The sequence below is a fragment of the Schistocerca nitens genome, chromosome 2, assembly GCF_023898315.1.
Source record: "Schistocerca nitens isolate TAMUIC-IGC-003100 chromosome 2, iqSchNite1.1, whole genome shotgun sequence".
Taxonomy (NCBI): domain Eukaryota; kingdom Metazoa; phylum Arthropoda; class Insecta; order Orthoptera; family Acrididae; genus Schistocerca; species Schistocerca nitens.
The window spans coordinates 1,018,919,915-1,018,946,707 of record NC_064615.1 but is presented as its reverse complement, the minus strand read 5'-3'; the positions used below and the strand labels follow the sequence as shown (position 1 = coordinate 1,018,946,707).

The following is a 26,793-nucleotide window of genomic DNA, read 5'->3' as shown; positions in this document are numbered from 1 at the left end:
TGGCTGATCTAGGGTTCATAATTTAGGCGGAAAGAGAATGAAACGTGCCTGTTGCGAAGTGCCGGAAATCGGTACCGTTCATAACAATGTTTTGTCGCGTATTATGAACGATAATCCCTATTACATTTTTTGTCTTATCGATTAGTTCAGCGAGAACTGGAGCCTGTCGTTGATTTTTTACTTGTGGATTTGCTAACCTGTGAGCAACAGGCTAATAGGAATTCTGTCTTAACGGTATGATTGAACGTTGCGTGGGGCGAAGCAGGCTGTGGGACTGAGGAGACTCACGTCCATTACTGCGTAGCTTCGTGAGCGATGTTCGTCTGTTGAGCCACATCCACAACTGAGTTTCGTCCCTATCTCCGTGCTGTTGAACCAGCATTCCTGTTGCTGGCATCGTCGGGAAAAGCTGTGTTTTGAAAATGTGGGGTGCTCAAATTTGGCAGAGCAGCAAGGACCGGCGCATTGACAGCGGCGTAGATTGGCACACGAGGAAAGTTCAGCTCATCCCTGAAATCAGACTTATTGAACGTAGCTAGCTGCTGGGCTTATCAACATCACACTTAAAGCAGGACCGGTCAGTGGATGGGTGTTGCACCCAACAGTGGGCATATACAGGGTGTTTCAGAAGTGATGGTCAATAATTCACACATGGAAAGTACAGACCAAAAGTAGCTAAGTATTTCCAATAAATAAGGTACACAAATAAAGCGCTGTCGAGATACAACATATTTTCTGTTGCAGTTCGTCAGTGCATAGAAACACATGGCATCTTAACAATTAACTCAGCGGCAAATTCAAATTACGCAACTCTGCGGACATAAACGCCGAACGTAATACAAATGTGTAAAAATAAATGTGCACCGGTGGTCCAGAACTCATTTTAATGAAAATAATTCGAATCAGATTGGTTCATTAAAAACAGTGCTCATAGCACGATCGTTATAACAACTTTTCTAGCTGATGTATGGAGCCGAAATTAAGTACGCACGAGTTGCGAAGAATATTGTTTCAGGTAACATACGTCAGTGTTGTGCGTGGCTGATATTCGGTGGTTTTAATGATCATTTTGCTGAAGATAACTGTTTCCATCATAATAGTTGTACAGAATCTGTTGGATGAACTGTGATTTAGTGACACTTACACAACTTTCAGACAACACTTTAACACAACGTTAACTTGGAGTTCTTTAGCAACTTGACCAAATCTTTAGCCGGGAAAAAAATTATTTAGTAATTACTCATTGCAATAAAATAAGATTATCATTTTCATTTACAAATTAGTTAAATACCAAACCACTGAATAACACAGCGAACGCCACAAAGTGACGGGCATATGCTTAAATACGAAGATGCTCAGCCTGCCTCTTCTCCCTCTACCTCACGTCAACCAATGAGAATGAAACAGGTTCACATAATCGTCAAAATGTAAAACAACAAAATACAGTAATAACATAAAAATAGTTATGTATAAAATTATCTCTTTACAACCATGGAACTACTTAAATATTGTATAAAATATCAATTAAAAGGTTAAAAAATAACTGTACAGACGATGTTTACTCCGTGTGCACTCTATGGGCTAAGGTGGTACTACCACAATGGTTTCAAAGTCAACGATGTTGTGAAGGTCTTTGGCATTGTGGCATCATGTCGATATGTGAGTTGTGACCTGACTGCGAGTATACACCTATGCTAGATTCAGTCTGTCTGTCTTATATTAACATTATTTTGCACTGGAGATATGTGTAATAATGGAATGATCAGCTGCAGAGTGGTATGATATTACATATATTTTTTTTAAAAAAATGTCATAAAACTGATTTATTAAAAATGGAGTTATATTTCGTAATATTTCTAGTTGCAAGTTCAAGATTGTGATATAAATATTTATATACTGTTCTAAGGTACTTATCTGCATGGATAGAAATGGCCTATGATTTTCTGAAAAAAGAGTACATACGTGTTCATAGAATTTCGTCAACGAGATCATAAAAATGTTTTTCAAGAAAATCCAACTGTTCATTGAGAAGAACTGACGGTTCATCTCTATAATGGGCAAGTATCTGGATCTCCTCTAAAATATTTAATAATAAGCCTTTATTAGCGTAATGAAGGACTTGCAAATTCTGTTGTACCATCCCTTTTGCATGCTTATTAAAAGTTATGTGATGGCTGAAGACTGATTTTGTTCGTTCGGTACCTGATGTATGTTCTTTGTATCGTGTAGTAAAGCTCCGGCCTGTTTGGCTAATGTATATTTTTCTATAATCACCACATTGGATCTTGTAAAACACCTGATCTAAGAAATCTATCGTTATCATTACCTACAGTATGTCTTAATTTATTTTGCAAAGTATTGTTAGTTTCAAATGCTATTGTTATTTCAAAGTTCTTAAATAAATTACTGATCCTATCTGATATGTTACCCATGTACGTCATTTTTGTGTATTTATGAGCTCCTATTAGTGGTGTACTTTGTAGAATTTTATTAAACATAATGTCAACTTGACGTGTATCAAAAGAATTGGTCTTCGCAATCTGTTTTAGAATAGTTGTTTCTTTTTTAATCTCATTTTCTTCAAGGGTTAATTTTAGCATCCGGTGGATCATTGACTTAAAAATGACCTAGCATTAATAATAACATCAGTAGTTGTAGGTTTTCAGTATATGGCAAAGCATTGTTTGCCTTCGTTATTGGATATAACGAGATCAAGGTAGTTAATACGTTTTTGATTTTCATGTTCAACTGTAAATTGTAGTTTTGGATGTACAGAGTCCAGTTTTGTAGTAAACCTACGGATTTCATCTTTTGGACCATTATAAAGTATTAAAGTATCATCTGTGTACCGTATATAATACAGAATTTTGTTTGCAATGTCTGGATAATTAAAAAAAAATTTATTTCAATGTAGTGCTGTGCCAACTAAAGAATTAACTATCGCTAAGCCATCTTTTTGATAATAGTTTTTAGTATTAAAGGAGAAATAATTGCAATTAAGGGTTCATTCAAGTAATTCTATAAATTCAATTATTTCGTCGTTAGTCATAACCTTATGTTGTAATAAATTATCTATAATTATATTAATTATCTCACTCATAGGTATATTTGTGTATAGATTTTTTAATGTCCAATGAGGCAAAATTAGCATTAGCCGGAATCTCTATATTATGGATTTGTCGAGCTAGTTCATAGCTATTTTTTATGGTAAACTTATCTTCATATACGTAAAATGCTTTCAAGATTTCATTAAGTTTCATATTCAATTTATATGATGGACAACTCTGGGTCGTATCGAATTCTCTTCTATGTGCAACTTGATCTGGGACCTAATTTTGGTAGTTGGGGATTCATTATCTTTATAGAATTTTTTTCCCCGGAGGTCAATAGATGGTTATTGTTATCTACTAATTTTTTAATCTTCATCTTGAACTTAGGGATGGGATCATTAGTTACTTGCGAGATTTCATTTTCGCTAAAGAACGAAAGTGTTTTAGAAATATAATCTTTTTCTTTAATGACAACAAGTGTATTCCCTTTATCGGCTTACACCACAATAGCATTTGCAAAAAGCGATTTATTGTTATTATTTCTAAGTATTTTATTTCGGTTTCTCCTCGTAATTTATTCTTCTCTTTGATAACAGATCTTTAGTTTTTAGGGCTATCTTGCATGCGTCAGATTTATTTATCATTGATATTTTACTCGTAGCTATGACATCAGCAATTATATGCTTAACATTAGTATTATTTAATGGCGGTATTAAATTATATTTCCGGCCTTTGTCTAATAGAGACATTTCGGCTGTCGTAAACTGTATGTCTGTAAGATTTATTGTCCTTTGAAATAATTGATGCACATCGTTAATTTTTTCTGGAGGCTGATTTTGTTGTTGGCTCATGAGAGAGTCAATTTTTCTTTGGTGTCCCTTAACAATTTTTTTACGTAAACAATCGATATTCTCGTCAGTGCTCCCCAAAAACGTGGAAAAAATTAAAGGCGAAAGTTCATTACTTAACAACAAATATAAATTGTACATTTCGACATTTAAAAGACCTTTCTCCTTAAAAGCTTCTCTAATTTCGCACCAGTTGACATCACAGCAGCTGAGAAGAGTGCTCCACCTACCATCTTCGAAGGTTGCCATGGGTATAACAAGTCTCATTGTATTTTATCCTCAGAAGCATTTTGTCATATTTTATTGTCAATCTAGTAAGGTTTCTATTACTTTCTAAATTAAATTACAGGTCTGATGATGGTCATGTGATATGACCGAAACCGGTCACCTATGTTCTTGAAGCATATGTGGTGTGATCAAGACTGAATTTTTGAAAGAAAAATTTTTAATTAAAGTGCTGCCTGACAGTTGGCACATAAGGGTCTACCGGACGTCTAGTTCGATGGATAGACACAGTTTCCTTTACAGTCTGAGAGGTGAAGGTTAACAAGCAGGTCTTCAGTTCGACACTTTCCTCTTTATCATATCCCTTCGTAAACCTCCGAACACCTATAGCAGAGAAGACAGGTTGCATGACTTCCATATCTCCGCCTGTTCAAGATCTGTATCTGTTTTTCTTATGATGAAAGAAAGAAGGAATGTAAGCTCCTATATTTTTGGACTTTAATACTTCACTGTTGACCAAGAAATTGGCCTTGTCTGGCGTTTTCAATTCGGTCTTCGCTTTGTTTTTTTCAGCAAAAGAGATTTTCATTATAGCATTCATGAGGTTTGGTAAGAAAAAATGCAAGGGTTGCCCTACAGCCGTAGGGCAGGGTGCAGACGGCCTCTTTCTTTATTCAGACTTGCCATACAAACAACGTACGGCCCACTATCAGTACGTTTGCGCAAGTTTCTAGACTGCTGGAGTGTTGATAATGTTTTGTTTCTTGACAGCGGACCCAGAAGTTTCTGTTAGAGGGGGATCAGCTACATTTTAAACATCAGAAGCAAGTGAGACATGTTACCTTTTGCAGTGAAAGTTTTTGAATTCCTGAAGTGAAGAGGAGCCCTACTCTCTCGCTTATTTTTCACACTGGATAAGCTGGAGAAATCCTATTCTGACGACTCCATTTTCTCTTATTCTGCAAGGATTTGAGATTCACCTCAAACGACGGCTAACGAGTAACTGATAGCGTCCATCGTGTTGTCCAGTGTAGATACTGGACGAGCTGTAAAGGGAACTGCACCTTCATGTAGCCATTGGGCAGCTGGCTGTTCTCGATATTGTCCAGCGGGGCCTTCGAAATCGTCATCTGCTTCAGAAAACACTATAAATGGCAGGGTTTGACGTCACCTATAGGAATGTCAGATGTTAAAGTTTTTGGCGTACAACCCTATGAAGCGTAAAACCAGTACTCAGATTCTATAAGGAAAGCTCCGGCGTCAGACGCAAGACGTTGGTTCGTTGGATATCGTGTGAGGAAAGGGCTAGTTGAGTTTCTCATGGGGATGCTCTCTAAACCTGTTGTGATATGTGGTGAGAAACTTTCCTGTCACAAGAAAATTTATTGTATTCGATCTGAGAACACGTTCAAAAATTCCGCGGCATACCGATGTTAAGTATAAGGGTCAGCTGTTTGTGAGAGATTGTTCTTTTACTCTTCTTACACACTTTTTCCAGTCGCTTGGCACTTAACTCTGGGCGAGTGGTTCGCGAAAACTGAAGCTGAGTAACCCACAGTACTCTCTGCAAAACCGAAGGGGATTACGTCTCGACAATGCGATTTATTTTTTCTGTTCTTTCAGTTGCTTCTCAACGTCAGGGATGCCTATTGCTATGTCCTCTTTACGGGAGTTTGTGGGGCGGTCAAGCGATGATTGTCCGTACAATCCCACTGTGTGAATGATCTCTTAAACGTGAAATTTAAAACTTTTGCTTCCGATTTCCTTTCTTCTGTTGCCGCAGCAGACTGGTCGACGAGTGACGTGGTAGAGGCGTCTGACCCACTTAGTGACTTTAGGTACGAGCAAAAATTTCTCGGGGTCCCGGCAATATTCTTTGCTGAGGTATGACAACTGAAGTTCTATGCTTCGCGCATTGATCTTAATACTAACTTTCGCCAGTCAATATCTACGTGTTCTTCTTTGAACCAGAATTGCAAAAACATCTACTCCCTCAGAATTTTCATAATAATTAAACCAGGATGGGCCCTTTCCATCCTTATTCCTCTTACTTGGCACCTAGCCGGCCGCGGTGGCCGTGCGGTTCTGGCGCTGCAGTCCGGAACCGCGGGGCTGCTACGGTGGCAGGTTCGAATCTTGCCTCGTGCATGGGTGTGTTTGATGTCCTTAGGTTAGTTAGGTTTAAGTAGTTTTAAGTTCTAGGGGACCTATGACCTAAGATGTTGAGTCCCATAGTGCTCAGAGCCATTTGAACCATTTTTACTTGGCACATACGTCTCCAGAGCGTTGTTTACAGTCACGTAAAACGTCGCCCATAATTCCTCTATGTGCATATATCAGAACTAAATGATATCCATTCACTGTCGAAGAAGGATGCTAAAAAGTGCTTATTTGTTCTTTCCAGCAGAAATACTCTCCTAGACTTCTTCATGGGTTTATTAACTTTAGTAACCATCGAAGTCATGAAGACATCATTGTAACTAATCCCTGTCCCTATACTGACACGGTCGATAAGGTCAGGTCTGCATGTAGCTAAAAGATTTAAAATATTTCCATTGTGTATGGGTTGTCGAAATACCTGCTCAAGACAGTGTTCTCAAAACGTGTTCAGAACTTTTTGCCTGGACTGTCTGTCTGTACGACCTGAAACGAATCCCAGTTTATACTCTGTAGGTTAAAGTAGCCTCGAACTAATAGTGGATGATGGAGGTAATAACGTGTAACTTTCTTTGTATGATTCTGCAACTTATACGGCGGAATCGGATGACCAGTAAAAACAACCGTTGATTCAAGTGAGTTCACCTAGGCCAGCTACTAATGTACAGGTAACTTCACAGTTAGACACATTTTCACACTGGCCGGTCGAAGTGGCCGAGCGGTTCTAGGCGCTTCAGTCTGGAAGCGCGCGACCGCTACGGTCGCCTCGGGCATGGATGTGTGTGATGTCCTTAGGTTAGTTAGGTTTAAGTAGTTCTAAGTTCTAGGGGGCTGATGACCTCAAATGTTAAGTCCCATAGCGCTCAGAACCATTTTCAGAACATTTTCACAGTCAATAGAAACAATATTTTTGTCGACTGCAATAAACGCCCCCCCTCGACAGACATCTGGCCTAGAATGGTGTTTCTGGTATTTCTCCCATATCTCGTTAAATATTTCGGAGCCTTTTACTTCAGTGACTGTATACACGGACAATGCACACTGAGGCAATGGTTTACGGACAACAATATTCCCAGAATCGACTGGCCTGCACAGTGTCGTGACCTAAATGCAGTGGAACGCCTTTGCTATGAGTTGGAGCTTTGACTTCGCTACAAACCCTAGCATCCAACAACAGTACCTTCTCGTGAAGAAGAATGAGCTACCATTTCTTCACAGACATTCAGGCACCTCACTGGAAGCGTCCCCAGCAGAGTTCAAGCCATCGTACAGGGAAGGACAGACACGACTCATTTCTTCTTTTTCCTGCCCTTATACAGAGTCTTTATGGATTGAGCGTGAATTTGGCAGTGTTAGTGGTATAGTGGGCCTGGGTGCCTTCCCTATCACCTCCCCAGGAAATTGTACAGGGCTATTACAAATGATTGAAGCGATTTCATAAATTCACTGTAGCTCCATTCATTGGCATATGGTCACGACACACTACAGACACGTAGAAAAACTCATAAAGTTTTGTTCGGCTGAAGCCGCACTTCAGGTTTCTGCCGCCAGAGCGCTCGAGAGCGCAGTGAGACAAAATGGCGACAGGAGCCGAGAAAGCGTATGTCGTGCTTGAAATGCACTCACATCAGTCAGTCATAACAGTGCAACGACACCTCAGGACGAAGTTCAACAAAGATCCACCAACTGCTGACTCCATTCGGCGATGGTATGCGCAGTTTAAAGCTTCTGGATGCCTCTGTAAGGGGAATCAACGGGTCGGCCTGCTGTGAGCGAAGAAACGGTTTGAACGCGTGCGGGCAAGTTTCACGCGTAGCCCGCGGAAGTCGACGAATAAAGCAAGCAGGGAGCTAAATGTACCACAGCCGACTTTTTGGAAAATCTTACGGAAAAGGCTAAAGCAGGAGCCTTACCGTTTACAAATGCTACAAGCCCTGACACCCGATTACAAAGTCTAACGCTTTGAATTTTCGGCGCGGTTGCAACAGCTCATGGAAGAGGATGCGTTCAGTGCGAAACTTGTTTTCATTGATGAAGCAACATTTTTTCTTAATGGTGAAGTGAACAGACACAATGTGCGAATCTGGGCGGTAGAGAATCCTCACGCATACCTGCAGCAAATTCGCAATTCACCAAAAGTTAACGTGTTTTGTGCAATCTCACGGTGTAAAGTTTACGGCCCCTTTTTCTTCCGCGAAAAAAACTTTACAGGACACGTGTATCTGGACATGCCGGAAAATTGGCTCCTGCCACAACTGGAGACCGACAGCGCCGACTTCATCTTTCCACAGGATGGTGCTCCACCGCAATTCCATCATGATGTTCGGCATTTCTTAAACAGGAAATTGGAAAACCGATGGATCGGTCGTGGTGGAGATCATGATCAGCAATTCATGTCATGGCCTCCACGCTCTCCCAACTTAACCCCATGCGATTTCTTTCTGTGGGGTTATGTGAAAGATTCAGTGTTTAAACCTCCTCTACCAAGAAACGTGGGCCGCGGTGGTCTCGCGGTTCTAGGCGCGCAGTCCGGAACCGTGGGACTGGTACCGTCGCAGGTTCGAATCCTGCCTCGGGCATGGATGTGTGTGATGTCCTTAGGTTAGTTAGGTTTAAGTAGTTCTAAGTTCTAAGGGACTGATAACCACAGCAGTTGAGTCCCATAGTGCTCAGAGCCATTTGAACCATTTGAACCAAGAAACGTGCCAGAACTGCGAGCTCGCATCAATGATGCTTTCGAACTCATTGATGGGGACATGCTGCGCCGAGTGTGGGAGGAACTTGATTATCGGCTTGATGTCTGCCGAATCACTAAAGGGGCACATATCGAACATTTGTGAATGCCTAAAAAAACTTTTTGATTTTTTGTATGTGTCTGCACAGCATTGTGAAAATATCTCAAATAATAAAGTTATTGTAGAGCTGTGAAATCGCTTCAGTCATTTGTAATAACCCTGTATATCCCATCTGCGTGCATCTAGTGTTATCCCATATGGAAGTGTGAGAACGCTTTGTGAACGCTTGCGATTCGGGTTACTGAGGTCGGACGTATGTATCACCTAGGTACTCACCTAATCAGATGTGGGAAACGAACTGAAAACCACATCCACGGACGCTGGTACACTAGTTCTTGTCGTTAAATCGCCATGCGGATTCAATGTGACGATATCGCGCTCGTCGAATGCTGACAGCGGCGTGCTACCGGGCGCAATTTCCAGGCTTGTTGGACACAACCCATAATAATTTCCATTGCTAATATGTCGATACGTTTAATCAAATAGCGTTCCTCATGGATGGCCTCAGTATTTTTCAGGCCGTTGAGGAGAGTGATGCAGCGGTAACGGGATTTACTCACGTCTCTGCGGAGTCCGTTGCCGATCATAGCGGCGTCGACGCTGGTGAAGACCAGCTTGCTGCCGTTGTCGTCCTGGAAGACGTAGGCTCTGGAGAACTGGCGGAGGTGCAGACCGGTGCCCCACTGACCCAGCTTCGCGTAGCCCATCTGAAATAAAAGCTATCAGCTTCATAACTAAAAAGACAACAAGCCACCAATAAAATCTGATATAAAAATAAAAAAAAGTAGCATGCTGTATTCGTGAACAGGGGAAGTGTCCGTGTCGATGGAATAAGTATTTGACATCCTGCCGCAAACTGCATATATACCACAGTGAAATATGGATATTTACAAAAATGTATACGTAAAATAAAGGAAAGTTTTGTGTAACGAAACTGAGTACATTGTTCGCCATCATGCTGAGTATTATGCACTGAGGCCACAAAACTCATGGGGTACCTCCTACTGTGGTGTCGGATCTCCTTCAGCCCCGCGTAGTGCAGCAACTCGACGTGGCATGGCGTCAACAAGTTGGAAGTTCCCTGCAGAAATATTGATCCCTCTTGTCTCTATAATCATCCATAAATGCAAAAGTGTTGCCGGTACAGAATATTGTGGACGAAGTGACGTCTCGATTACGTCCCATAAAGTTCAGTGGGATTAATGTCGGACTATATGAGTAACCAAATCATTCGCTCGAACGGTCCAGTTGGGTCTGCGCCACACTCGATCACTACTATCACCTTGTATCAGCTGAAATCGGGACTGATCTGATAAGGCCACGGTTTTCTAGTCGTCTGGGGTCCTAGAGATGTGGTCAGGAGAGGTGCTGCAGGCAATGTCATGTCGTGCTGTTAAAGTGCGCGTCATTTATGTTGGCGGCCGAGTTTAGGTTTGTTCTGCGCATCTGACGTCAAAAAATACAGTCATCCAATGAACGCAGAACGACGTTGCCAGATCTCGACTGCAGAGCAGTGCACGGACGAGTGTCTTCAGTTTTAGAAACGTTCAGTCATAAATAAAGTAATAGAACAAAAGCAATGTCTTGATAGCAGACTTCGTTTTTTGAAAGTTTGGAAAAACCATACTTTATTCCAATTGCTTCATTTTCTATTAATTAATTAAACCAAACAAGCAATAAGACTCATAATTCAGGCGATAGCAAGGAAAGGTGTTTGTATCAATTTCACGAACCGCTTTTTCGCAATAAAGAACAGCGGTAATTGTTTATTTCCTATTGTACTTCGACGAAGTGCGAGTAATTCATAGGCATACCAACAGTGTTTGTCAGAATTTTGCGTGATATATTAGAGTCTTTATGGTGTGACAGTAGACGACGAGCTGCGCTAGTGTAATGGTTAAGGCGTTGGATTAGTAAGCCAAAGGTATAGAGTTCAAACCTTTTGCGATGCTAAACGTTTTCTTTATTTAAAAACAATGTCGAAGTGTCTTACTTCACGAATTTTATTCGTTTGAATGCAATTTTTTTGAAATTTCTAGTGCTTTGTCTCACCATTAACCCTTTCGCTGCTGCAGTCACGTGCTCCCCGCATTCCGCGCTGTACGCAATTTTGTCATCACTGCACTGCTCGCCTGTGCAGACACATGGTGTTCCCACAACTTTGACACACTTATCATTCGATTTCACATAAACTATTTGGCCCAAAAATTAGATTTTTACACATCTTCTTGACTGATACCTTCCCCCCATAAATGAATTAATTTTGTTTCGATGTTCAACCCAGTTATTGTGCAACATTAAATGTAGTAAACCATTGCACGAAATTTTGAAGAGTTTGCAGAGGTAAAAGTCCATAGCCTATACTTTCCGTATGGTCGATTTTAGTTGCCACAATGTTGAGAATGAAATGTGGACAGGGTACCTAAATTTCATATAAAATTTACTGTATAACAATATCTCATTTAATTTAAGTACCACATAGGTGTCGTATGTAATATTGAGAAATATTCCGTCTTTCGCGACTGTAATAAAAGTTTTATTTACACCGGGCGCGTTTGGCTTTTTTTTTTTAAAGCACTTCAATCAGTCAAAGGAAGTGGGGGGAAGGTATCAGTCAAGAAGATGTGTAAGAAATCTAATTTTTGGGCCAAATAGTTTTTGTGGAATCGAATGATAAGTGTGTCAAAGCAGTCGGAAACACCATGTGTCAGCACAGGCGAACAGTGCAGTGACAAAATCGCGCACAGCGCGGAATGCGGGGAGCACGTCTCTGTAGCAGCGAAAGGGTTAATGCGGCTATGGTGGCTTTACTTCATAAACTGCGCGCTCCCCCCTAAACGTAAGCTTGCGAACTATACTATACTATGGCGCTGCTTCTCTTGGCGCGTGCGTCGTGTGCAACTGGCAACGCAGCAATCTCCCGCGTCTGGGCGGGCATGCGCGAGCCGCCAAGATAGAAGAATTCAACTATAGCAAAGGCACTCCCGTCGATCGTCTGCTGCCACAGCCCATTAACGCCAGATTTCGCTGTATTGTTCTAATGGATAAGTTCGTATTACGTCCCATATTGTTTTCTGCAGTTATTTCATGCAGTGTTGCTTATCTGTTAGCACTGACAACTCTAGCCAAACGCCATTGCTTTCGGTCATTAACTGCGAAATGCATGAAATTTGATATTCTCGACACACTTTTGATATTATGGATCTCGGAACATTATATTCCCTAACGATTCCTGAAATTGAATGTCCCATGCGTCTAGCTCCAACTATCGTTCTGCATTCAGTCTGTTACGTCCCATCGTACCGCCATAATCACGTCGGAAACCTTTTCAAATGGCTCTGAGCACTATGGGACTCAACTGCTGAGGTCATTAGTCCCCTAGAACTTAGAACTAGTTAAACCTAACTAACCTAAGGACATTACAAACATCCATGCCCGAGGCAGGATTCGAACCTGCGACCGTAGCGGTCTTGCGGCTCCAGACTGCAGCGCCTTTAACCGCACGGCCACTTCGGCCGGCTGAAACCTTTTCATGTGAACCGTCTGAGTACAAATGACAGCTCCACCATTTGCACTGCCATTTTATACCTTGTATACACAACACAGCTGCCATCTGTATATGAGGATATCACTTTCCCATTACTTTTCTCACCTCATCTCACCTCATCGCTGACCAAATCTGTGCACTCGGAGAAGAAGCGGGTCGAGAAGCTGAATTTCGACGGACATGTTAGCATCTGTCTATCGACACTAATACACGTCTGCACAAAATTTGCATTGCCAGCTGATTTAGAATTTCCAACAAACTTAGGTTTTTTGAATGCCACCCATCCGTGCCTTTCACCACCTCTCAGTAAGTCGTGAAAGTGACCATCAGTAATAATCTTCTTTATTTGCGGACTCTTGAACACACCTTGTTTCACTTTCGCATAACCCAACTATAAAAGCTTGTTGCATTGGTACAGAAAAGTATCTGCCTACTATTTGCATAGTACTTTAACGAGATTCTCGATGAGTTCCAGCTTCATATCAAGCAGTGGCATGACAAATTCACCACGCTCAACCGACGAAGTTCTAAATACAGCTTCATTTTCTGACTACGTGATATCTTTCATCGGCCCTTTATTCGTTACGCAGAGATGCTTTCTAGCTCTGCTGTCCAACTTGGAGATAAAACAAGAGTATATGCCTTTCCACGAGCATTGTGATCACTTTCAAACGATCAGTTATACGCTAGTTGCACTACGACAGCGTGCGTTTTCAAGACGCGGTGACACGTCTTCATGCGTCTCTTTCATGTAGCAGAAAAATCGTCCGATATTGACGCATTGTTGTTGTTGTTGTGTTCTTCGGTCCAGAGACTGGTTTGATGCAGCTCTCCATGCTACTCTATCCTGTGCAAGTTTCTTCATCTCCCAGTACCTACTGCAACCTACATCCTTCTCAGTCTGTTTAGTGTATTCATCTCTTGGTCTCCCTCTACGATTTTTACGCTCCACGCTTCTCTCCAATACTAAACTGGTGATCCCTTGATGTCTCAGAATATGCCCTACTAACCGATCCTTTCTTCTAGTCAAGTACCACAAACTCCTCTTCTCTCCAATTCTATTCAATACTTCCTCATTAGTTATGTGATCTACCCATCTAATCTTCAGCATTCTTCTGTAACACCACATATCGAAAGCTTCTATTCTCTTCTTGTCTAAACTATTTATCGTCCACGTTTCACTTCCATACAAGGCTACACTCCTTACAAATACTTTTAGAAACGACTTCCTGACACTTAAATCTATACTGGACGTTAACAAATTTCTCTTCTTCAGAAACACTTTCCTTGCCACTGCCAGTCTACATTTTATATCCTCATTACTTCTACCATCATCGGTTATTTTGCTCCCCAAATAGCAAAACTAATTTACTACTTTAAGCGTTTTCATAACGTTATACTGCTGTTTCCATATTTTTCTGACATAAAGCTATGAACAGTCACCATGTTACAACGCTATATTCATTCCAGAGAATTCAGTACAAATAAGACTCTAGTTGATGGCAGTTAAATATTTCTATGTATACAAAAATTGTATGAAAATTGTGGTTTCACTGCGGTTCCAACAATGCTAATTTATGTCTCTGCATTAAAATAATCATAACGGTTACCCAATTTCCGACAAACCCCGACGTGACAGAACAAAACGGATTTGAAATCGGCACAAAAATTAAAAGTAATATGAGGTACAAAATCTCATGGAATGTATCCGGATATCCCTAGTAATCGAGAATTTATCACGTGGTGTCTGGAGAGGCGGATCCGCCAGCATAAACGACAGGGGGGAGTATTGTGTTGTTAACAGAGAAGCAGTAAAGGCTGAATGCGCCGGTCGGAACGGTTGAATACCTTCGCACGTGGACAAGTCATTCAATGTCAAGTGTGCTACAAATCCATCAGAGGCATTTCAGCCCTTCCAAAGCTGCCCAAATCGATTGTTGGTGACGAGACTCTGCAGGTAAAACGCGAAGGAATAAACGCAGCTAAACCAAGACCAGAAGGAACTAGTGAGCTGACGGACAGGAACCTCCGAGCATTCCAGAAGGTGATTGTAACAAATTGCATGAATTCTGCGGAAAGGATCACTCTTGTGTTCCAAACTTCCACTATCATTCCATCTAGCACAATGACTGTGTTAGAGAGCCCAAAAACCACCTGTTTCTGTAGTCAGTGGTGAGCGATGATTGAGAAGATGTAAAGAGAAACGCTACTGGATACTAGATGACTGAAGACAAATGTTTTGGAGTGATGAATCACGGTTTATATGGTGGCAATCCGGTAGCACTGTATTGGTCTGGCGAATACCTGGAGAACGCTACTGGCAATCATGTGTCATGCCATCTGTGAATTACTGAGGATGTGGTGTTACGGTATGGCGGTGTATTTTGTGGTTAGGTTGCGGTCCATATATTGCGCTTAAGAAAACACTGAATGCTGAAGGATGTGATTATTTGTATGAGCATGGCTCGCGGGGGTCCTACACGATATTAGGCACGTGTAACAGTTTCTTCGGTTTTTCAGTGTATATATATATATAAATTACACTTTTATTAAAATATAAAAAATGATTAATTAAATATACATATTAAAACGGTAAAAATTTAATTAAGAAATAGCTGTACCTACAAATTTTTATCCATGTAATTTTTACGTTTTTAAATATTATTTTGAAAATAAAACAGGGTGACATCAAATAGTCACAAAAAAGTTTTCTCCTACTTCCAGTTCTGCAGACTTTCTGACTGCATCTTTTAAATTTACTTAATCAGCAATTTGCTAACACCATCAAACGATTAAGACGATTTTCTGCAGTCGAACATAAAAAGTTTTTAATTGACTTTAACTTAAACTCATTGCGGTAGTTGCTTCATTTACTGGTGACGTCAGTAATATTCTCAAAGGACTTGTTAGATTGGAGCAAATTTTAACTTTGTAATTATACTCAGTACTTCGGTTAGGTCTTCTTTTTTGCAGAAAAGCGCTGATACTGCTGAAATTTCTTCTGCTAATTTTACGCCATTTACGATGGTAGACTGAAACGTTCTTGGAATCATCACGAGAGGCCAGCGCTAGCGCAACGAGTTGTTCACGTGATATTCATTGGACTGTTACCTGTAAACTCGTGAAACGTCAGTGCTCTTGGAAGAGAGCTGTGAAGGTGACGTGGCTCCGTTTTTGTTCCCGCCTAGTGATTTGCGAAGATGGAAAAAATCGAGATTCAAGTAGTGATTACGTACTTCGTAAAGACAGGTATGAAAGCAAAGGACATTCATGCCGATTTCCAGAATACGCTGAGGGACTCTGCTCCTTCATATTCAAACGCTACCAGGTGGACAAATGAATTTAAATTAGGTCGGGAGAGGTTAGATGATGATCCGCGCAGTGGTTGGCCACGATGTGTTACTAATCCAGAAATCATTGCAAAATTCCACAAAATGGTCATGGTGGATCGCCGATTGAAAGTGCATGAAATTGCTCACACTTGCCAGATGTCACCTGAAAGGATACATCACATTTCAACTGAAGAATTAGAAATGAAAAAATTATCTGCAAGATAGGTGCCGCGACTCTTAGACGCTAGATCAAAAACGCATGAGAATGGACGTATCGGAACAATGTTTGGCCCATTTTAGAAGAAACGAACAAGATTTTTTGCTCTGGTTTGTGACCTGAGATGAAATTTAGATGCACTGGTATACAACAGTCAAAGCAGTGGAAACATGCTGAAGGCAAAGATATTTCCTTCGGCGGGAAAGTTCATGGCATCAGTGTTCTGGGATGCGAAGGGGATCCTGTTTGTAGATTATCTCCCCAATGGGCAAACAATTACTGGAGAATACTATGCTAACCTCCGTGACAAATTGCAACAAAAGATACGCAGAATAAGGCCCTGTTTAGCAAGGAAGATAGTCATCTTCCATTAAGACAGTGCGCGCCCGCACACATGTGTCGTTGCCATGGCAAAATTCCGCGAACTAAGGTATGAATTGTTGCCACACCCACCTTTTTCACCTGATGTGGCTCCGTCAGAATTCCATCTCTTCCCAAATCTAGAAATTTTTCTTGGTGGACGAAGATCCACTTCAAACGAAGAATTACTGGAGAATACTATGCTAATATCCGGGACAAATTGCAACAAAAGATAGGTGGAAAAAGGCCAAGTTTAGCAAGGAACAGAGTCATCTTCCATTAAGACAGTGCGCGCCCGTACACATGTGTCGTAGCCATGGCAAAATTACGCGAACGTAACGTGTATCCACAGGAATTGAAGAAGTATGATGATCTCTCCATTGGGAAAAGATTCCGGAATAGTCCCCCATTCGGATCTCCGGGAGGGGACTGCCAAGGGGGAGGTTACCAAGAGAAAAAGATTGAATAATCTACGAAAGGATAACGTTCGACGAGTCGGGGCGTGGAATGACAGAAGCTTGAACGTGGGAGGGAAAATAGAAAATATGAAAAGGGAAATGCAAAGGCTCAATCTAGATATGGTAGGGCTCAGTGAAGTGAAGTGGAAGGAAGACAAGGATTTCTGGTCAGATGAATATCGGGTAATATCAACAGCAGCAGAAAATGGTATAACAGGTGTAGGATTCGTTATGAATAGGAAGGTAGGGCAGAGGGTGTGCTACTGTGAACAGTTCAGTGACCGGGTTGTTCTAATCAGAATCGACAGCAGACCCACACCGACAACGATAGTTCAGGTATACATGCCGACGTCGCAAGCTGAAGATGAACAGATAGAGAAAGTGTATGAGGATATTGAAAGGGTAATGCAGTATGTAAAGGGGGATGAAAATCTAATAGTCATGGGCGACTAGAATGCAGTTGTAGGGAAAGGAGTAGAAAAAAAGGTTACAGGAGAATATGGGCTTGGGACAAGGAATGAAAGAGGAGAAAGACTAATTGAGTTGTGTAACAAGTTTCAGCTAGTAATAGCGAATACCCTGTTCAAGAATCACAGGAGGAGGAGGTATACTTGGAAAAGGCCGGTAGATACGGGAAGATTTCAATTAGATTACATCATGGTCAGACAGAGATTCCGAAATCAGATACTGGATTGTAAGGCGTACTCAGGAGGAGATATAGACTCAGATCACAATAAAGTAGTGATGAAGAGTAGGCTGACGTTCAAGACATTAGTCAGGAAGAATCAATACGCAAAGAAGTGGGATACGGAAGTACTAAGGTATGACGAGATACGTTTGAAGTTCTCTAACGCTATAAATACAGCAATAAGGAATAGCGCAGAAGGCAGTATAGTTGAAGAGGAATGGACATCTCTAAAAAGGACCATCACAGAAGTTGGGAAGGAAAACATAGGTACAAAGAAGGTAGCTGCGAAGAAACCATGAGTAACAGAAGAAATAGTTCAGTTGATTGATGAAAGGAGGAAGTACAAACATGTTCCGGGAAAAATCAGGAATACAGAAATACAAGTCGCTGAGGAATGAAATAAATAGGAAGTGCAGGGAAGCTAAGACGAAATGGCTGCAGGAAAAATGTGAAGACATCGAAAAAGATATGATTGTCGGAAGGACAGACTCAGCATACAGGAAAGTCAAAACAACCATTGGTGACATTAAAAGCAACGGTAGTAACATTAAGAGTGCAACGGGAATTCCACTGTTAAATGCAGAGGAGAGAGCAGATAGGTGGAAAAAATACATTGAAAGCCTCTATGAGGGTGAAGATTCGTCTGATGTGATAGAAGAAGAAACAGGAGTTGATTTTGAAGAGGTAGGGGATCCAGTATTAGAATCGGAATTTAAAAGAGCTTTGGAGGGCTTACAGTCAAATAAAGCAGAAGGGATAGATAACAGGCCGGCCGTGGTGGCCGTGCGGTTCTAGGCGCTGCATTCCGGAACCGCGGGACTGCTACGGTCGCAGTTTCGAATCCTGCCTCGGGCATGGATGTGTGTGATGTCCTTAGGTTAATTAGGTTTAAGTAGTTCTAAGTTCTAGGGGACTGATGACATAAGATGTTAAGTCCCATAGTGCTCAGAGCCATTTGAACCATTTGATAGATAACATTCCATCAGAATTTCTAAAATCATTGGGGGAAGTGGCAACAAAACGACTATTCACGTTGGTGTGTAGAATATATGAGTCGGGCGATATACCATCTGACCTTCGGAAAAGCATCATCCACACAATTCCGAAGATGGCAAGAGCTGACAAGTGCGAGAATTATCGCACAATCAGCTTAACAGCTCATGCATCGAAGCTGCTTACAAGAATAATATACAGAAGAATGGAAAAGAAAATTGAGAATGCGCTAGATGACGATCAGTTTGGCTTTAGGAAAAGTAAAGGGACGAGAGAGGCAATTCTGACGTTACGGCTAATAATGGAAGCAAGGCTAAAGAAAAATCAAGACACTTTCATAGGATTTGTCAACCTGGAAAAAGCGTTCGACAATATAAAATGGTGCAAGCTGTTCGAGATTCTGAAAAAAGTAGGGGTAAGCTATAGGGAGAGACGGGTCATATACAATATGTACAACAACCAAGAGGGAATAATAAGAGTGGACGATCAAGAACGAAGTGCTCGTATTAAGAAGGGTGTAAGACAAGGCTGTAGCCTTTCGCCCCTATTCTTCAATCTGTACATCGAGGAAGCATTGATGGAAATAAAAGAAAGGTTCAGGAGTGGAATTAAAATACAAGGTGAAAGGATATCAATGATACGATTCGCTGATGACATTGCTATCCTGAGTGAAAGTGAAGAAGAATTAGATGATCTGCTGAACGGAATGAACAGTCTAATGAGTACACAGTATGGTTTGAGAGTAAATCGGAGAAATACGAAGGTAATGAGAAGTAGTAGAAATGAGAACAGCGAGAAACTTAAAATCAGGGTTGATGGTCACGAAGTCAATGGAGTTGAGGAATTCTTCTACCTAGGCAGTAAAATAACCAATGACGGACGGAGCAAGGGGGGCATCAAAAGCAGACTCGCTATGGCAAAAAAGGCATTTCTGGTCAAGAGAAGTCTACTACTATCAAATACCGGCCTTAATTTGAGGAAGAAATTTCTGAGGATGTACGTCTGGAGTAGAGCATTGTATGGTAGTGAAACATGGACTGTGGGAAAACTGGAACAGAAGAAAATCGAAGCATTTGAGATGTGGTGCTATAGACGAATGTTGAAAATTAGGTGGACTGATAAGGTAAGGAATGAGGTGGTTCTACGCAGAATCGGAGAGGAAAGGAATATGTGGAAAACACTGATAAGGAGAAGGGACAGGACGATAGGACATCTGCTAAGACATGAGGGAATGACTTCCATGGTACTAGAGGGAGCTGTAGAGGGCAAAAACTGTAGAGGAAGACAGAGATTGGAATACGTCAAGCAAATAATTGAGGACGTAGGTTGCAAGTGCTACTCTGAGATGAAGAGGTTAGCACAGGAAAGGAATTCGTGGCGGGCCGCATCAAACCAGTCAGTAGACTGATGGGGGAAAAAAAAAAAAAAAATGAATTGTAGCCACACCCACCTTTTTCACCTGATATGGCTCCGTCAGACTTCCATCTCTTCCCAAAACTGGAAATTTTTCTTGGTGGACGAAGATCCACTTCAAACGAAGAATAGATAACCGAAGTTGACAACTATTTTGCAGGCCTGGAGGAAACTATTTTCGAGATGGAATAGAGACACTGGAACATCGTTGGACGAAGTGCATTAATCTACGAGGAAACTTTACTCAAAAATATAACAGGTTTCAGTGACATAAGTACTTTTCTTTATTCCGTTCCGAGAACTTTTCAAACCACTGTCGTATGTCAGTAGAATCACTATCAGTGAAAGTACACTGCAGATGCTTAAAGTGTGCTAGTAGCACTTCTTTGGATGCGGTATTTAAATCCTATATATTATATAAGAAAGGAAAATAGTTACTATGATTACTAAGTTGTTCAGATCTGTCATCTAGTGCATTTAGCGCTTGATCGTTTGTAAAAAAATTTTAAAAAGTGTTTCATATTATTCTTTTGAATCTCTGATGGGTTCATCTCGTGTTTCGTATAACATCCCTTTAATTCTTACAGCGAATTCTTATGTGAATGGTGCACAGCTGCCGTTCTCCCTGCCTCGTGCCACGTAACAATTGGCCACACAACCGCGACAATGGCGTCTCGGAGCGACCGGAGAAACTTCGCCGCCGCAGAGAGCGACGAAAATTAAAAGGACGCTCTCGCTCGCGCAGCAAAAGCGAGTGACGTCATAATGATAATGATTTTAGGTAACCCACGTGACAGAAACAACTCACATGACTACAACTTACATTTTATGTTTGCATGCGGTAATATTACCCTATTACTGAATATTTATAACATCAATATTTTTCTGACACTTACAGCCAAAATGGTACCCCTAAATTTTGGCTCCTCGGACAAATTTTGCGGGCTGCCCGCTTCGAACCGTGGCGCGCATTCAAATCGGGGGGACACGCTCCCTAGTATTACTAGGAGCGTGTTGCTGGAAAATTCACTTCCGGTCGCTTGCGCAACCGTCTGATAACGCGCGCTGGCGCAGACCGGACGTTGACGTCACGATAAGGACTGCTGGCTGCAGCTGCGCCGCAGCACGTAGCGTCATTCGCTCTGCGAACGTCGAGGAGTGCGGACGCTTTGCTCTGGGTGTCTCGCTGGGCGTTGGCTTGCTACGTTTACCTGTATTAGCGTGCCACAGCAATGCCTCGGCGACGTGGATACCATCGTCGCTGGCGGCGCAGCGTTCCTGTCTATCGTGCTTTGAAGGCGATAGATATTGATCTTGCTGGACAGTTCAATAAACAACAATTAATTGGAGGTCCAAATATATTTCGAGGACTCCGCTTGAACTTTACATGTGATGTACAAGCCGTGTTTGGAGGTAGTACATGCCTTACACTTGCTGTAGTATGGGGCAATCATTGTGATTATGGTGGCCTTGAAGCTTTCCCAGATGCAAATATTCTTACATGGAAGACATGGAGTATAGCAGAGACAACAGGACTTTTGGCTAAACAGCCGTATGGTACACTTGTTCCAAGTATGCCATTTGTGTTGAGTACTAGAAGGAAGAAGAAATTGAATGCAGATGAATATCTGTTTATCTGGGCTAAAGTTGGTAATGGAAATTGTAAAATAAAGATGATGTAAGATGATGTATCTCTAGCTCCTTTATCAGAGTAACTGGATGTTTTTTTTAAATTTTAGATTAATTGAATACATTTTATCTCCAAGTAATTCTTATTCTGTGTACAAACACATCTGCGTTTGAGCAAAATGTGCTAGCAACGCTCACTTTACAGAACTCAAGTCACCAATAGATAAACCGCTTGCTGCAGAAAGACAACATGTCCACATTTCCTATTTTTACAGTAGAGACGAAAAACTGAATAAAACTGGTTTAATGCAATTTATCTCATAATACGTACTTCTGGTTTTTTGATGTAGGTATTCTTGCTTGTTATATACAAGTAAAAGCCAAGAATGACATAGGGGGGAAAACCGAGGACGACTTTGTTGGCTTTGGACATCTTCTCTTGTAACTTATCCGATATCTGTACCCATCTGCAACGTCCTCAGGGGGAAGATTACACTGTGCAACAATGAATATGTAAATCGAATGAAAATAGTAAATCCCTATCAATTATGAGGTGCTGATTTCGTATATCACAAAGACAATTCAAAATTAGCTCTAGAGTTTAATTTTACACTGTTTTATTACGGTGAGATAATTATATACGGATTTTTATGTTAAGTTTAAACTCAAATATTATAATGGTCTGTCAAAGTCGTAATAACTAGTAACAATGGATTACGTTATTGTCCCTGCTCTTAATTTCATGAACTATTTTGGATATAAACATTCTAATTCCAATTTTAGTGATCTTTTTGTCTCCCTTGTCTTCAACTTCAGTGGCTTTATTAATGTATATAATAATTTTTGCACATTTGTTTCCAGATTAACTACCAGTTGTTCAAGTTGACTGCTATTGAAGTGAACAAAAATGCCACGAGTTTGTGTTAACAGCACAGACACATTTTGATATGTGTGTGGTGAAGTGACATTTGCTTCACAAAGACAGCAAACAACTCCATTGGTTAAAACAGCGTACAGTTGTTATTTTGGGTTCAAAATAGGCGATCAGAATAAACCCTGGGCTCCACATGTGATATGCAACACTTGTGCCAGCAATCACATTAATTGGATGCATGGGAAAGGACGTTCAATGCCCTTTGCGGCGCCCATGGTCTAGCGTGAGCCAACTAACCATGTCAGCGACTGCTACTTTTGTATGGTTCCTCCTATCAAGAAGGGAATATCTAAGAAGAAGAAGCGGACAGTGATCTATCCTAACATTTCATCTGACATATGTTCAGTTTTTTATGGGGAAGACGGCCAATACCTGAACCACCAACAGAGTACGAGATTACTTCTGATGGGGATTCTGAATGTCCTGAACTATGTTCATCACAAGATCCAGAGTTTCTTCCAAATATATCATCAACTAATGATCCACAAAAATTGTCTCAAAATTGGTTAAGTGATCTCTTTAGAGATTTTGAGATCTCTAACGCTAAGGCTGAGATTTTAGCATCAAGATTGCAGCAGCGCAATTTTCTGGAAAGCAATGTAAATGTTTCAATCTACTGCAGAAGAGAGCAACAATTCACTCCTTTTTTTAACATGCAAGATAGTAATGTGGCATGAGTAGACGTAATTGGTCCAATGAAGGCTATCAGTAATTACAACCCTTATGAGTGGAGACTCTTTATTGATTTGTCAAAGTTGACCTTAAAAGCAGTGAGTTTACAAATTGGTAATGAGCTTCCTTCAGTTCTAGTTGGGGAAAGTGTGCATATGAAAGAGTCTTACAAAAACATCAAAATTTTACTAGAAGCCATCAAGTATAATGACTCTCAATGGCAAGCTTGTGGTGCCTTGAACGTGGTTGTACTGCTGTTTGGTGTGCAGTTAGGGTATACTAAATATTGTTTCTTTCTCTGTTAATGGGTTAGCCAAGTTGTGTGACTCATTATTGTAAACATGAATGGCCCACCAGAAAATCTCTTCAAACAGGTATAAGGAACATTAAGAGTAAACCCCTAGTAAACCCTAAAAAGATTCTGCTCCCACCTTTGCACATCAGGTTGGGTCTCATGAAAAACTTTGTTAGGGAATGAACAAAGATGGTGACGGATTTAAGTACTTAAGGCAAAAGTTCCCTAACTTCAGTGATGCCAAAGTAAAGGAAGGCATCTTTGTATGTCCACAGATCCGAGATGCTTTTTGGTGACCATACTTTTGATGGAATCATACAAGGTGTTGAGGATCATGCATGGGAATGTTGTAAGACAGTCTGTTTACAATTCTTAGGGAACAAACGAGCAACAAATTACAAGGAGACTGTAGATAAGATGTTGTCATCTTACGAAAAACTTGGTTGCAGCATGTCATTCAAAACGCATTTCTTACATAGTCATCTTGACTTCTTCCCCAAAGATTGTGGTGCATTAAGTGATGAGCATGGGGAGCGATTTCGCCAATATATTGCCACATTTGAGAAAAGGTATGCCAGAAAGTGGAGCTCTACTATTTAAGCAGATTACTGCTGGACTGTCATAAGGGATGTTCCCGAGTTTGTTTATAAACGTCAAGCCAAGCGAAAACGGTCGTCTTCTGAATTTATCTCTGAACAAAATATGTAATTGTATATACAGTACATATGGACATTTAAGATTTGTAATCCTTTGTATACATTTGTGAACAGTTAATGTATATATTTGCTTTTGTGCTTTACGTAGTTCTGGTCCAAAGTAGACTTACAAAGTATTTTCATTCATATAATATTATCTTCACATTTTTTAAATATTTTACTTTTGTACTTCCAGAATGGCACTGAAATTTATCAATGCATAACACATAACATAATGCAAGTTAGTATTCACTTAAAATTTGTCATACTGAATCTTGGAACATGAATGCATATTTAGTTAGTCAGTTATTTATACAAAAATGTAGATTATTTAAAAAAACTAGAGCTAAATATCTATGAATATGACGATTTTGTATCATTTTATACTGAAATAAACATAACTAACTAAAAATCATGCAATTTACACACTTTCACTTCAAATTTGTTGTTCATTGTTATGTTTAAACTGTACTATAGAGCAGTGGCTCGCTACCTTTCTAGTTGTGTGGGTCACCAATTTTTGGAAAAAAGCTCATAGGCCCACTAACTAAAATATACAAGTAAAAAATATAAACACACACAAATAGACCATATCAAATCATGTGCACACGTCAATAGGCTTAATTCATAAAACATACTGTACAACAAGAATTGAAATATATTTATATTTTTATAAAGAAAACATTTTTATTGTATTCACTTAGGTGTCACAGTTACATGATAATTCAAATTCGAGTAGTCAGTGTTAATGATAATTCAGTGAGACTTTTGACATTGTTTCTCCCGCAGAATAAAACCAGTATCTGGATTAAAAATCATAGAGTCTAACCTCAAATCACTATCTAAGTGAAAAGACTCATCCACATATACATGTTGTCGAAAAGCCTATCAACTGTTTTAGTGCAAATTTGGCAACTTCTGGATTCTTTTGCAGAATATTTATTTAGAATGGGTTCAGTGGTGGCATTCTGAAAAACGATTTTAGTTTGCTCACTTGATAGTTCAATTAATGAGTCTTCTTCACTTGATCACATTTTCAATTTTTTGAGAAGTCTTCTTCAAGAGAACTGCTGATCCATTGGATTTCGCCTCCAATTTTAAGGAAAGAGACATGAAAAGACATAGCTACTGCTCTTGCAAGTGTAGTTTGTACACTTCTCAGTCATGAGAATGAAGAATAAAATGTATAATCTCAGTACAGAACAAGAACAAATTACTTATTTTAATTTTATTATTTTTTATTATTTTTTATTATTATTTTATTATTAATTTAAATTATTGTTATTAAATTAATTATTAATAATATTACTATTAGTACATGAATTATTATTAGTTTTAAAATAATTGTGTTTGAAAAATTAACTGTATTAGATGAAGTTATTGTTTAAAAATAGTGTTTAGAATCAAGCTTATTCAAAGCATTTGCATGAAGTTTAGGAAAATATATGATGCTAAATTACCTGAGGCTGGAGGCCAATTGATTTGAGATAATCTTTTCTGCTTGTAGCTGTTGTTTTAACGATTCTGACTTAACTGATTTATGTAAGGCTGGAAATACTTTGAAGGAATCTTATTCCATTTTTTGAGCCCATCGCTGAACTTTCACTACTAATGTTGCTGCTTTGACTTACACAAAAAGTTATGGACGTCCTTGCCCTGCAGAGTTAAGAACGTCAAGGGTACCGAAAACATCCTCCAAATATGCAAAGCTAGTCCATTAGTTTTCACCAGTCACACAGTCTCAGTAGGAACTTCCAAGTATTCCACCACAATCTCCGCCATTAAGAATAATCCTGAGTTTGTCAAGGAGTTCAAAAAATCTTGACAATAATTTACTCTTCAATTGTCACTGAGATGTGGCTGAAGTAGAAGCTGAGTGTATTCACTGTCTATTTCATTACACAAAACATCAAACAGTCTCCAGTTTTAGGTCTTGCTTTAACGAAATTGACGATTTTTACTGCATTGTTGAAGGTCTAAGACACTCTTCGGAACCCTTAGCCGTGATAGCCTCTCTAAGTACGCTGCAATGTTTCCACTGAACCAGAGAGCAACTGACCTACCTTTGGGGACTGCCAGTATGAATACCAGACAGAGCACGTGCCCCATCAATTGTCAAACCTATCTGCTTCGACCAACGTAGTTCATTTTCTTTCATTAATTTGTCAACGGATTTAAAAAGCTCTTCGCCAGTTGCTTTTGTCAAGAAAGGCTGGCGAAACAACAGATGTATTTCATTATTGTCACTTAACTCAAAACCGCGAAAGGCTAAGAAATCAGCGACGCCAGCAATGTCTGTACTCCCATCAAGTTGCAGCGAAAAATGTTCACTTAGTTTCAAATTACAGCTGTAATTACAGCTTCTTTCATATCTTCCTGCGTTTCATCAATTCTTCTCTTCCCAGTTATCGTTGACAATGAAATTTCGTTTACGTTTTGTGCGCTTTTTCATCAAATAAAGTAGTACTTATTAGTTTTGCTGCAG

General features: G+C 40.2%; 1 protein-coding gene across 1 annotated transcript in view; it reads right to left on the bottom strand.

Moving 5' to 3' along the window:
- LOC126237363 (neutral ceramidase-like) overlaps nucleotides 1-26,793 on the bottom strand; it is a 327,593-nt gene that overhangs the window by 190,733 nt on the left and 110,067 nt on the right. The window contains exon 3 of the mRNA XM_049947431.1: nucleotides 9,636-9,782. Within this exon, the coding sequence (XP_049803388.1) occupies nucleotides 9,636-9,782 (147 nt within the window). The remainder of the gene's footprint in view (nucleotides 1-9,635; nucleotides 9,783-26,793) is intronic.